The sequence below is a fragment of the Camelus dromedarius genome, chromosome 19, assembly GCF_036321535.1.
Source record: "Camelus dromedarius isolate mCamDro1 chromosome 19, mCamDro1.pat, whole genome shotgun sequence".
NCBI classification, from domain to species: domain Eukaryota; kingdom Metazoa; phylum Chordata; class Mammalia; order Artiodactyla; family Camelidae; genus Camelus; species Camelus dromedarius.
In genome coordinates, this window is record NC_087454.1 from 31,402,432 (window position 1) to 31,416,780 (window position 14,349).

The window sequence follows — 14,349 nt, forward strand, 5'->3', positions numbered from 1 at the left end:
CTTGACGCTCAGTAGTTAACCCAGGTGTTGTCCTGGAAATCCTTCTTGAAATGCTTTCCTTAGCTTCTGGGACACCATGTTCTCCTGGTTTCCCTCCTACTTCACGGGCTGCTCCTTCTCTTTCCTCTTCCTACTTCTAAATGATGGGTGCCCCTGTGCTCAGTGCTTGGACCTACCCGCTTCTTTCCCTGTATCTGCTAGGTGATCTCATCTGGTCTCATGGCTTTAAGCACCGTCTCTATGCTGAAGACCCTAAGAGTGTACCTCTAGCCCAGATCTTCCCTTGAGCAATAGATTCGTATACCACGTGGTCTACGGGACATCTCAAATTGAACATCTCATAGGCATCTCCAAGACCTGAAGCAGCTGACCAAGGCTACATAAGCTTGTGGCCAAGGAAATCAATCAAGGTGACTTCCGACTTTAGAATGTCCTGAGCTGTCTCCGATCACACACACACACACACACACAATTTATATTTAACCGAAGTCATATGGATATGGTTTCAAAAGTCAAACAGCTCTGTAATTCCCAGCTCACCAGAGACAATCTCTTTCAAAGGACTTAATTGATTCTTCTGATATTTCTATATTTCTAAATAGCATGGTTATAATGCTACTTCTTGGTTTCTCAGTTTTGTTGATTTCCACAAACAAAAAACATAGACTTAGATCTCTTCTGCCACCCACCCAAATGGACTTCTTATTCTCCACCTTCCCAATATAGTTATATTGTTATTATTTTGGTTACATCAAAATCATTTCCCGTTATCCACACTTGGTGTGCTCTGTTCACAGCTGAGCCAGGTGGTATGTTTCATTGTTCCGCCTTCTCTTTTTCTTTTTTTTAATTGCTTGGATTTCTGTGTTCTTATCAAAAATTCATCCCCAAGCCACCTCAAAGTATGTAAGTCTTTTTCTAAATTAAAAACATTCAAGTATATCCAGTATCCTATCATTTTCACCTTGTTGAGTAACTGCCCCTGCGGGTCCAGTCTGGACCTGCCCCATGGCTGACAGCACCTTCCACTTGGACTCCCCAGCCTCCAGAAATGTAAGCTAGTAAATTTCTGTTGTCTAACCACTGGTCTGCGGTGTTCCATCACGGCAGTCTGAGCTGACTAATATACTCCTGCAGACGGCATTAAGTGTGGGCGTGACCTCCTCCTGTAATCATAGGCTGCTGAGACTTAGGACAACAGGGATGCGTGTGAAATAGTGACTAGATGACGCCTGAGCGCCCTTACAGACCAAGGGGTCCAGGATTCTAATTACACTGAAATAAACAATGCCCATCCTGCTAGTCTGACTTAATGTAACCCTCTCCTTACTGTAATTCGACTTCCATGACTACTGTCCTGACACAGCCATTTGCCCTCCCCGTGGCCCTACTCACATTCTCTAACCTCCCTGAGCCTTCGTTTCAGCAGCTGTAAAACGGGTTAATAACAGGCCCCCTGCACAAGCTTACTGTGGAGATTACATGAGTTAAGAGATGCGAAGCATTTAGAACAGTGCCCGACACTTTGTGAGTGAGCACTCTGTACAGGTTGCTTCTTGTTTTTGACTTACCATCGTCATCATCACCACAATTATTATTGGGAGAAATCAACGCTTTACTTTACAAAATACCACTGCAGATTTCCAGGAGACTCTGGAAACAAGGATGAATCAAAGGGCTTGGTTCTTCTGGGCACTGTGGTCAGAGCTGAAACTCAGGTGAGCACAGGTGATGGCAGTGTGGAAGGGAAATGTCTCCTCCTCTCTTATTTGTCTAACGCTCTGTAGCTCATTCAAAAGCGTCACCAGTTATGCCCGCAGATAATTTCCAGAAAGTGCCAACAGTGTATTATGAAAGAAAACCAGGGTGTTTTAAGGTCTTTCTGGAAGCTGACAACCAAACTGTCCCTCAATTTGCCTCTTACCTAGAGAGAATTCTGGGAGTCACAAATCTCGCATCTGACCTCATAAAGCTTGCTTCGGATTGCAGGTAATTTTCAAGGCTGTTACGTCCTAAAAGCCCCCAGTACTCCTTCACGGGCTTCACAGTCTTTGGGAAGTCACTTCAGCTGTCCAAGCCTCCGTGTCCTCACCTCTGTGCTAGGTCTGCCTGGACACCTCACGTCGCTGGATGGGGGACCACGGGAAAGTGATTTGCGAACTGAAAAATACTGCGTTACACATGAAATCACATTGTGACACTTCCTAAGTGAGGACTGCAAAGCTACCTGAAATGGACACTTCCCATTGTGTTTCTGATTATCTTTCAAATTTAAGTGACTGAACCTAAAAAGTAAAAATAAGCAGAAAATCCAACTGGAAAATCTGGAAGAGGGAAACACCTTTCCTCTAGAAAATTTTCACCGATGACTTTTTTTTTAATAAGAAAGCGAACGTGGTCCATCAATGTATCTAAAGAGATTTCACAACATTTCCTTACTCCAGCTCAGATGACTGGAAATGCCACGTGCATAATGCTATTTTATGAAAAAAGGAAACCATGGTTTGTGGCAGTGAGAGGCCAGTACAACTGATGTAATTTCCGACCAAATTTATTCTACATTTATGAAGTGATTCCTTTGAATCAAACCACATGTAAATACATCTCTCCATTTCATTGACGTTAAAGATGGTGGTCATGAAGCCATTGAAATCTCCTTGCTTTATTCCCAGACTCCTAAGTCAGAAAACTCCATCTGATATTGAACGTAATTTCTTCACTGACGTTTAGCTATGTTGATATGCTCCAAAAAATTTTCCTGGATTTTACAGTTCCCAGCTTTATTCAATTGATGAAAACTGCGTTAGCATGACGTCACTGGATGACTCTCCAGGATGAGAAAGGGCATAATTGTCTAAGAGAGGAAAAAAATGATAATTATTGCTACTGTGTTGGAGTCAAGCATGAGACCATGATGAATGCGATTCTCTACAACTCTGGGCAGCTTTAGGCAGAGGTTAGGGAAAGACATAGGGTGTGGTTGGCTGCCAGGCACAGCATTTTCTTAATGCCACAGACACTTACACCTGTCAGACAGCTCTCATTTCAGAAGAGTAGCACTGTATTTTTCAGATGTTGCTGAGAAATGAGATAAAAGATTTGAGATCACCGAATGTTACAGCTGAGAGGAACCTTAGTGATCTCTTAGCTTTTCATTTTACTGATGAGGAACAAACATCCAAAAAGATAAAGAGATTTATTTTTTTAAAAAAAGCCCTCAGGCTGACTGGTGGCAGTGATAACAGGACCCAAGTCTTCGGGATGAGGATCCCAAACATCTGGGGAGGGAAGTGTCTTTAAAGTTCAGACACTCGAACTTTATCTGAAATTCAAATAATTTTGATTGGAATCTAAAGTGAGTTGCCCATTCTCACCCTTAGTGAGGCTATCAACACGATTTAATGTGAAGTGGGACTCACGCCCTTTGGAATGTGACTGCAGTTTAGTTTAACGTGTGATGGAAGAGCTTCTCCTGAAGCCCCAGGATGCAACCCTCTCCTCCACGAGAACAGCGACTGTGTGTGATGCTTAAATATCTTTACGTTTTTCCGGGAGCTGAATATCACTGACTTTAGCAACAGCCAACATATAAGCATAGGAACAATACATGTCATAAGCAGAGGGGAGCGTGGCCCCTCACCCACGGCAGGTGGTGGCTCTGGTGGCTCCTCCTTCCTCAGGGACACTTTAGGGAGGAGGATATGTCCAAATTCGGGGCACAGGCACCTGGCCCCGGGCCCAGTACCCAGCAGCTGGCCCAGAGGCAAGATTCTCCAGTAAGGACACAACTGGTGTGAGTCTAACCACTTCCTTCACCCCATGCCCTCCAAGCTCAGTGTCACCAAGTCATATCACGTCTAGCTGAGGAAATGGTGGTGACTTGTCACGAAGCTGAAAGGGAGCCTTGCTGGTCTCCACAAGTGTCCGATCCCCAGCCCTATTCTGTTAGCCCTCCGTGCCGTCTGGACGAACTCGGGACACACGGCTGGCCAACACGCACACACTTCTCACGTGAACTTTTTAAAAGCTGTCATTGAATTTTCCTCACATGATGTGTTCATAGTCTTTATTCCTACCCTTTATAACCTTTGGCTGGTTGTAACTCACCTTTGTGTCGGAATGGGTTGAAAGTCTTTTCAAATTTGGGTTTGGTGGAAACATCTGATGGGTTTTGCTGCACAAAAGAAAAACAAGTCATTTGGGCATTGAACGTACTCTTTTAGTGTTGGTCTACATTGCCTGATGTCTCAGTGCCATGAACAATCCTAAATTCCATCCACCTAGTGCACTGTTCTCTTTTCAAGAAATTAGAGGACGGTTGACCCCTGAATAATATGGGTTTGAACTGCACAGGTCCACTTACATGCAGGTTTTTTTTCAATAAATATGTACTATTCAAACAACAAATGTGACACAATCTGTGGTTGGTTGAATCCATGGATGGAGGACAGTGGATATAGAGGGCTGAGTGAGATGCAGATTTTCCACTGCCTGGCAGCCCGTGGAGGGGGCGGGTACTTAACCCTTACACTGTTCAAGGGTCAACTGTTCTCACCGCCATATGCTTTCTTCTGCTTTAATCTATTTAAAATGCCAAAAAGTTAAATTAAATTAAATTAAATGCCAAAGAACTTATTTTCAAGTGAATTGTGTATTCCTGTGTATTCTTACAACTTTTAACAAGTAGAAAACAGTTCTAAAGAAGATGTTATCTTTTTTTGTGTCCATCTTCACATTTCTTCAGTTCACACATTTATCACTAGAACAGGAACCCACGGAGGAAAAACAATACTTCAAATCGCTTGTGTTCAATTCTGTAGTCACTGGAGCAGAGGCGACACAGAGTTGAAAAATGTAAAGACTGAAGTAAAATATTTAAAATAAAGAACACGTGCCTCTTGGGAAAGATACAAGTGTTAAGGTACATTATAACCTTGTCTCATTCATTAATTGATTTGTTCATTAATTTAACATCTCCTATTGAATGTCACTGTGTCAGGCAATGTTTTGAGCACAGAGGAAATAGAAAGTAGTAAGTCCCACCTCGTGCTACAGTCCATGTCATGAGGAGGCTAAATCAGAACAAAAGAAACAAATGTTTGTTATATGTAGTATGTAGCCCAGTGAGTTTCCTGATTTTCATAAACTATGGGTGTCTACCCTACACTGAGCTCTGGGGGAAAAAATGATCATAGAGACAAGAACGAAAAATGTCTGAAAATTGCAAAGCAAAAGAATTGCTTTTCTAGAATTCAGGGCTCCGTATACACATAATTCTATAATCCTAAAGAAAAATCCTAAGGTCAGGATCATTGCATTTAAAACCGCATCCTGCCCTACTTAGAAGAATCTAAGGTTGCAACACGCTCAGAGACTCTGCGTGTTCTGGGGAAAAGCAGCTTCTTCAGGTGCATGCATAAGTTTCTAGGGGTTTAAACTGTTAGTCAAGAGAGCCTGAGTCACTGGAACTAAAAATAAATAAATCCCTTCTTTGTGGAGGGGGCGTCTGTACAGGCCACTAGAGTTTGACTTCTGATGTGGAGTCACAGAGGACGTGGCCAGGAGGATGGGAGGGCCAGGAAGGGGTCCTGAGCCCACAGCAGAGAGAGGAGCCTGAGAGAAACCCCATGTGGGTCCGCACAGTGTGATGGCGGCTTGGGGAACGGTCCTTACTGAGAACACCACCGGCTGCTTCTCCTACTCCCTTCAGCCAACAATCCAAATTTCACTGGTCCTTTCCCCTGCTTCACCATCCCTCTGCCCATCCCTTAGTGGATGGCCCTGAATCTTACTTGAAAAAAAAAAAGGTAACCAGGTCTGAATTCTCTCAACATCATGACCCCAATCTGTACCTGTTGCTCTGTCTGCATCCCTGATACTTCCTGTGTCTAATCTCCACCTTCAGTCCAGACACTCCGTCTGTTTTCCCAGGAAACTTCTGTCAGTGACCCTCCCCCCTCACTGGTCTTCAGACTCTCTCTGATGGCTCATCCCGTCCAGCATGTGGACTTGCTCACATCCTGGTGTCTCAGCTCCACCCTGACACTGTGGTCCTGCATCCACACCTGGTTACGACCCTTGCTCTCTGTTCACTCCCGAGCGAGTTTCTTGGCAGGAGCCTTCATCCCAAGTGTTACTTCTCCCTGTCTGCTCATCACTCTGATCTAGGTGCAGCTTTTTCATTCAAACTCCCTCCAAAGATTACAAGTACGCCTCTTTTCTTCTGCTGAATGTGCATTTATCTTAAAGCAAATGAGCCACCTCACCAGAAAACAAAATCTCCCTTTGTCACCTGACTTGAAAATGAAATTGCAAAAGGGACACAAATCCAGAAAACACAGAGCCCTCACTGACTGCCGCTGCCTGCTGCAAAGTGCCCACACTTTACATTTGAAACAGGGAGAAAAAACACTGTCAGGCATCTTCACTTTGGGTTTTGTTTTATTTTTCTTTTGAGTGTTTTTCTCTCTTTGGCTTTCCAATGAGAGAAATTCTCACTGCCTGCTTTGTAGGGTGGGGAGTATCCTGTGCTTGTTTTACTAATTAAAGCTTTTTCTTGAATGCAGTCACCTACGCTCTAACTACCCCCTTTTCGAAACAGCAGAGAATGTTTCATTTGTTTCACATTTTCTGGTTCAAGGGATTTTAGTTCTTCAAGATATAAAATCAGAACCCCAGAATGTGAGAACTTCTGCTTTGAGTAACCAGTCCAACACTTTTTTTTTACAGTTTGAGAACACTGAAACCAAAAGATACTAACTGACTTTCCTAAGATCACACAGCCAATTTTACTGGGTCAGAAATATGGAGCAGGTCTGCCAGCTCATGGGTCATTGCTTCCTAATTCACAGCCCTTTCCTACGAAATGCAAACCCAGGGAAATTATTTTAATGCTAGAGGCTAATTCCCTCACTGTTTATTTTTATTTCAGAAGGTTATATTATCCCTTGTAAAAAAATCTCTAAATATCCATGTAGTTTTTCATGCCCTTAAGTCAGTTGACGTTTATCAAACGCGGAACTTTCTGCTTTTTAGAACCCTTTCTGGATGGCCCTCCGTGTTGTGCTGAAAGGCAAAAGTTCAAATTAATGTCAAAAATACAAAATAGGGATGCAAGTACTTTTGTTTCAAACTTTGCTCTCCTTACATGGATTACACTTTCGTGCAAAGAATGAAAACAGGAATCCTCCATTTCCATACAAACTTAGCAGTTTGTAGAAGAAATAGCCAAAATTTCAAGGGACAAAGTCAGTTACACCGAGTGAGAGAGAGCGTTTTATAAACTAGAAGTTAGTCAGGACCTCCCCATCTCCTTTTCTGGAGCAGGAAAAGAGAGACCCAGAAAGTCAGGCAGAGAAGAGAACCCTACTGATTCCAGATCTTGGAAGTCAAGTCAGATTATAGCAAATGCCCAAGGGAACCACACATCCCATGCCTGAGCATCCTCGACGCTTTCTGCACCTTCGAATTCATTCATTCACTCACTCACTCATTCAACAACTCTTTAGTGAGTACTGACCGTGTGCTGGGCATCGTGACACACACCAGGAATCTAACGGTGACAGAAACTCAAGGGGTTTTACACAAGAGGGGGCTTGCTGTGGGACTGCATCAAGAGAAAAATGCAAGACTGGAACTTCGTGCCTTGCCTGGGTGGCGGCAGGAGATAATTACCTTTGCTGCTCGCTTCCAAGAGCTTAAAGGAGACAACTTGTTGAGTAGCAGCTGTCGCAGCTGGAAGGCAACAAAGAAATATTTGGGAACCACGCATATGCAACTACACTGTGACAAATCAGGAACACAACTGCAGAAGGAAGGTGCTACTTAAGTAGTAGTATTTCCTGGAAGTACTTAATAGATCATAAGCTTGGGTATCTGATGAAAGGATTTCTTTTCTCTTATTTCTGTTCTTTACCTGTAAACAAATCTAGAGCTAAACAAAGAACAACAATACCAAAAGCCACAATAATTCAGAATCTAGGCAGGCATTAGTAATTGGCACTAATTGCTAAATTGAAGTTTACCTTTGAAGTGAAGAATTTTCCAAACAAGTGAATGGTGTCAACAACGGAATTATTTAGTCTAATCAAAAAAGAAGCAAATTGCTTCTTTGTAAACAGGAGTTTTGTGCATGTGCAACCATTATGATAACTGCAGAATATTCTTATCTTCTTATTAAAACAAAGTCTACATTTATTAGCTTACTGTCTTTACCTCTCTCAACAAAATTGCTCAAAGTTTGGAAAAATAATGATACCAATTTATTTAAATTATTTTTTCTGTTATTTTTTACTTTCATTGTTTGTCCTTCATTAGGAATTTTCTTTAATGTCAGAGACTATGTAATATAAAAATATATAAAATTCTAAAAATACAGAAGTAGGTAGACCTTTCAGCAAAGTCTAAGTAAATGGATAAATTATTTAAAGGAACAAAAATGAATTTACCCCTAAGGAAAGGATTTTTGCTCTTTAATTATTGCCAAATCATAATTTAATTAAGAAAAAAATAAAAGTAAAAACAATTTCCTTTTTCACAATAATTACACATTATATGTTGTGATTAGTTCTTTATAGTTTTATTATCAGCAGTGAGTGTTTAATTCTTTTTTCTCTGGACTAAGCCTGCCTTTGATAAAATTATAGAATTGTATTTAAAAGTACCCCTGGGCTAATCTCTTATATATGAATAAGGGCCCCAGGACTGAAGGGGTGGGGTGGAAGGCCTGGGAAGAAGAAAGAAATGAATATACATACCTTACTATCCAAGAGTATTCCAAAACATAAGATGAAAAACCCCTTAAAAAAAAAAAAAAAGGAATAAAGCACATGTATTGTCGTTTTGTTTTCCAGAAAACATATCATTTACATGTAATACTATTCTATTATGTCCCCCAACACTGAAGTGGTTCCTTGCCTGTCCCCTACTAGGCTGTGGGTGCCTTGAAGGCAAAGGCACCGTGTGGCCTCCGCGATGCCTGGATTAGCACAAAGCACTCAACCCACTTTTTTGTGGTTGGATGTATAAATGATTGAGTGAATACAGTTTTAAACACATGTGGAGCCTCATTTCCCCCTTTGTGTCGTCCTAAACCCCAAACGAAGAGCTTCCACTTGGCTCTAAGTCTTACTCTTCCTTTGGGCATTAAACCACCATTTACTAAGTATGTATGGTGTCAGCTGGCACTGAGGTCCAATCCCAAGGCCAAGTGGAGGAAGTAGACCCAGATCAGCATCTTTTCCATCACCTCCAGCTCTTGGGGGACCCTTGGTGAAGTCATTCTTGGACCTTGAAATCCTCCTCCCTGTCAGAGCACCCCCAGTTGTTGCCTGTTGAGACAGCCTGTCACCAAGGGCCTGCCCCGGACTGGAGGTCCCTAACCTGTCACGGTTTGGTGTGTGCTCGCCATGGCGGCCTTCTGTGCTGCCACCTAGAGGGACACTGGCTTGCCGAAGCAGGTGGAGAGCCAGCTGCTCTCAGGAAAACCTACAAAGCACTCACTCTGTGCCAGGCACTCCCCTAAGTGCTGAATGACCTCATTTAATCCTCACATTTACTCCGAGATCCAGGTAATAACATTATCCCTGTTTATCAGATGAGAGAATTGAAGAATCAAGAAATTAAATAATTGGTTAGTGCTCACACAGTTGGATAACATGACATATTTGAGCCCAGAGCTATTTAACTCCAGAGCTCTAACGTTTAACCATCACTTCCCTGAGTCATTGTCCAGAGGAGACCCCGAAAACCTTCCCTGAACCAGGACTGAAGACTTTCTTTTCTGATTCACCCAAACCTAAGGATCACTCTGTCCACCTACTGTCTGAACACGCTGATCGTGGCATGTAAAACCCATCCTTTGCAGCAGAGGTTGACACGCTTTTTCTGTAAAGAGGCGGATAGTAAATAGTTCAGGTTTTGCAGGTCGTCTAGTCTCTTGTAAGTGCTGCCTCTGTCTTGGTGATGAAAACCACCACAGACCCTATGTAAACAAATGGATGTGGCTGTGTTCCAATAAAACTTTATTTACAAAAACAGCACTGCCTGCAGTGTGCCAGCCCCTGCTCTGTGGCGCTCTAGGGACCTCCTTTGCACACTCAGACTCAACAAGTATTCTTATTTCCCTTTCCCTGTGTGCTTTTGCAGAGATTCACATAAGAGAGAGAGGACTGGGTCAGCAGCAAGAGAGATTAGCGTTAGCTACGTCAACTCTAACAGATTTGAAACCCTGGAATGGATTACCGAAGATGCCTAATATTCTGATTCAATATGACAGTAACTGTTGGGAAAAATGAATCTTTTCTTTCCTATTCACTGTTGCCAGGCAGTTTTGGTTATAGTCCTACTGGAGGCAGGGAAATGAGATAGCTTCCAGAGTGGTCTTTCCATCCTCAGTTCTCTCAAATTATTCCAGTTACCTGGTGATAGAGTAGATTATGTTTCTTGCTCTCACCTGGAATGCGTTGAGTAATGCAAAAATAATGTGCCACACCGGATTCCGGCTGTCCGCCATCGTCCCTATGCCAAAGCCCCAGGTGAGCCCCAGCAGAGGAGTCAGAACGAGGAGGCTCCTCCCCACGCGGACGACAGTGGCCTTGTGGTCCTGACTCAGTCTTTCTCCGACAGTGGGCCTCCAGAGCTTTGTGAGAACGAACAGCACCACAACCAAATTCACGGCCACGACAGTCAGCGCAGGAACAGCGAAGGCCAAGAGGGGTTTGCTCCCATCGGACCAGTCAAGCCAGCAGGCATCTTTCCTTTTGTAGCCATTGCTGGGCTGAGTAACGGCAATGGTGATGATGGAGATAATGAGAGGGCACCCATAGCCCAGGCAGAAGCCGACGGCCACCATCCAAGGCGTGGCCACGTGATGGAACACGAGGATAACCCGATAAGCCAGCAGGAAGGCGAGCATAAGCATCCAGAAGAACAAGGAGAGGTAGAAAAAGTGTGTGAAGAACACTGCGGCCACGCAGACTCCAGGAGGGTTTGCCATGGCGTCCACGGTGGCAGCGACAATAAACCAGATGTCGGCAATCAGGAGGCACAGGGCGATGTTCACCATGCAGATGTGGCGGGTGTGTGAGGTTTGGCTCTTGCTGACCTGCTTCCAGAACAGAGCTTCGATGATCAGGGATAAGAGGAGACTCCCAATGGAGACGCCCAGCCCCACAAAGGTGACCCATTTCACAGCGGGGACGATGGAAGGGGGCACAAAGGGTGACATCAGCACGGAGAAGGAGGTCAGGTGAGTGCAGCGGCATGTCACCGAGTCTGCAGTTTCATTCACTAGGTGGCACCCGGCATTGTTCCACTGCAGGTGGCTGAAATCCCAAAACGTACAATGAGGCTGGCTCAAGTTCGACTCCATCTTGGAAAAATTCAGGAAAATTTCATTTATGGAATAGTTTTGGATAACCGTGGCTATCACGGGCCCATTGACCTGAACATTTTCATTTTTGGTAATGGGCAGAATGTTCCCCAGGGTCAAGGAGGCCATGCTGATGATGGTTTCTGGAAGGGTCCCCTGGAATTGGTCTGACTTAATTAACACGTGGCCTCTAATGGGAATGGAGTTATTTCTGGAGAACATTTCAGTCTCATAGATGTAACCCGTCTTTTGTTGACTTGGGGATGCTGGAATCCCTTGCCAATTAATGAATTCTCGAGTAAAATTCAGAGGCAGGGCTGTCGAAGGTACCAGAACGCTGATGTTTTCCAGTGTCTGTAGTAACTGGGAGCTGGCATTCTTTTCTTCCTGCAGTAATACTGTCCAGTTGGTTACTGAGGTGGAATTAAGGATGTGGTCAGCTATGTTGATGACATTCTGAAATATAAGAATGAAAGTCAGTTTGGATTTTGAGTAAACAGGTCAGAGGACTGAGAGTGGAGAGTCATGAGTATTTAGCACAGGAATATTGCCCAGAGAACTGGCTCAGCTGAGGAACACATTAAAATTGCAATGAAGTTCAGCTCAGGTGTGCTGCAGAGTGGAAGCTTTGGGTTGAGACAGTGGGTCCGCAGAATCATGTACGTTCCAGAGTGATCATCCCCGGGCATTTGTACGCCCACCAGGGTTTCAGCTTGGAGAAGAAGGACCCTTCTCTTCCTCCTGAGATGCAAGAGTGACCACATTACTCCTCAGGCTGAGGCTCTAAGAGGGAGATGTTACTTGTAACTGCTCTCCCATATTGTATTTGTTCTGTTAACATCAGAAGTTCTAATTTCACATCATGGACGTTCAAGTTTCTACTCATGTACTGATGACTTTTGTTTAATAGAGGGGACTATAAGGCAAAAATCCTTAAAAACTGGACAGGCAACGAGGAAGCATTGAATTGATGTGGGTTTGAAGGGTCAGTCTTAAAAAATTCTTTTTCCAAACACGCCCTCGAAAGGCACCGTTTTCTCCCACAGGACCCTCGCTCATGCCGAGAGGTCTGGTTCCCAGGCATCTGTTGCGGACATCTGTCAGTCTGGCTGAGTCTTTCCCTGCCTGAGTTCTCTGCAGGTCTGGCCTGAATCCCACAGTGTGCTGCTTCTAGAGCCCCCGGAAACCTCTGCCTTCTTCTGGATGGTTTTTGCGGCTCTGTGTCTGCCTTTCACTTTATTTTCAGCCTTTTTGTATCATTGTGTTTTAGTTGGCCACTTACAAACAACATATGGTCAGATTTTTTTTTTTTTAAGAAATCTGAGCATCTTTGATTTAGGGAATTTAACATATTTACATTTAATGTCATCTCTGACGTTACGTTCACCTTATATAGTTAAGCACAGTTGTGTGATTATGTAACAGCAAACATTGTATAATCCAATTTTGTAAAATATTTCATGCTAACATATAAAATGTACACATCCAAAATGTTTGGAAGGAAATTTATTTAACAAATATTTATACCTGCTATGTGTCATGTGTCAATTTTTTAGGCACTGGGGTGATACCTAAAATGTTAGCAGTGGCTATTCCAGGGTGACCAGATTACATATCACTTATGTTTCTTTTTGCTTATTTGCATTTTGTATAGTGAATATGTCTCATTTGAAAAAAATTTTTAAAGTTAATTTTTAAATATCCAAAATAAGTTATGAATTCCACAGTCAAAAAAAACAGGGAGTTCTTAAAATATACTTGACAGAGTTTATGGCCCCAGGAAAGAACAATGGTAGACTCAATATCAAATATTAAAAACTTGGCACCTGTGTCATACAGTGTCATGCAGGGCAGAGGCTCACACCTTCCCCTCAGCCAGGTGCTGTCCAGGCAGCCTGCCGAAGGCAGCTCCCTCTTACTTTGAACTCACGTAATTGATCCCAGGGGTTCCTTGTACATTGAGGAGGAAGTGCTGAAGCTCACACAAAGACTGTTATGTGGCTCTTTGGTCTTTTTCAACAGTGCCCCATGAACTGGGGCTTCTGCCACTCTTCCTACAAGATTGAGCATTTATCACTTCACACCCATCAGAATGGCCATCACTAAAAAGTCCACAAAGGATAAATGCCGGAGAGGGTGCACAGAAAAGGGAACCCTCCTACGCTGTTGGTGGGAATGTAGTTTGGTGCAGTTGTTATGGAAAATAGTATGGAGATTCCTTAAAAAACTAAAAATAGACTTACCATGTGATCCAGCAATCCCACTCATGAGCATATATATGGAGAAAACTCTCATTCAAAAAGATACATGCACCCCAATGTTCACAGCAGCACTATTTGCAATAGCTAAGACATGGAAGTAACCTAAATGCCCATCAACAGATGACTGGATAAAGAAGATGTAGAGTGTGTGTTTATATATATATATGTGTGCGTGTATGTATATGTATGTGTACATTGTGTGTGTATATACACACACACATACACATACACACAATGGAATACTACTCAGCTATAAAAAAGAATGAAAATGCCATTTGTAGCAACATGGATGGACCTAGAGATTATCATACTAAGTGAAGTAAATCAGACAGAGACAAATATCATATGATATCACTTATATGTGGAATCTGAAAAACTCAGACAAAGGAACTTATTTATAAAACAAAGACAGATGCGCAGACATAGGAAAAAAACTTATGGTGACCGGTGGGGAAAGGGGATGGGGAAGGATAAATTGGGAGTTCAGGATTTGCATGTACTAACTACTATATATAAAATAGATAACAGCAAGGTCCTACTGTATACAGCATAAGGAACTATACTGAATATCTTGTAATAGCCTATAGTGAAAAAGAATATGAAAAGGAATATATATATATATATCTATATAAAACTGAATCATTTTGCTGTACACCAGAAACTAACACAACACTGTAAATAGACTATACTTCAATTAAAAAGAAAAAGAAAAAAAAA

At 42.8% G+C, this 14,349-nt stretch overlaps 1 protein-coding gene across 1 annotated transcript in view; it reads right to left on the reverse strand.

Moving 5' to 3' along the window:
• Positions 1 to 2,546: 2,546 nt before the first annotated feature.
• The window catches only part of ADGRF1 (adhesion G protein-coupled receptor F1), a 34,187-nt gene continuing 22,384 nt past the window's right edge, over positions 2,547 to 14,349 (reverse strand). The window contains exons 11-15 of the mRNA XM_031434575.2: positions 10,454 to 11,827; positions 8,757 to 8,798; positions 7,675 to 7,734; positions 4,108 to 4,174; positions 2,547 to 2,854 (exon numbers count right to left, since the gene is read on the reverse strand). Of these exons, the coding sequence (XP_031290435.2) occupies positions 2,781 to 2,854; positions 4,108 to 4,174; positions 7,675 to 7,734; positions 8,757 to 8,798; positions 10,454 to 11,827 (1,617 nt within the window). The 3' untranslated portion in view covers positions 2,547 to 2,780. The remainder of the gene's footprint in view (positions 2,855 to 4,107; positions 4,175 to 7,674; positions 7,735 to 8,756; positions 8,799 to 10,453; positions 11,828 to 14,349) is intronic.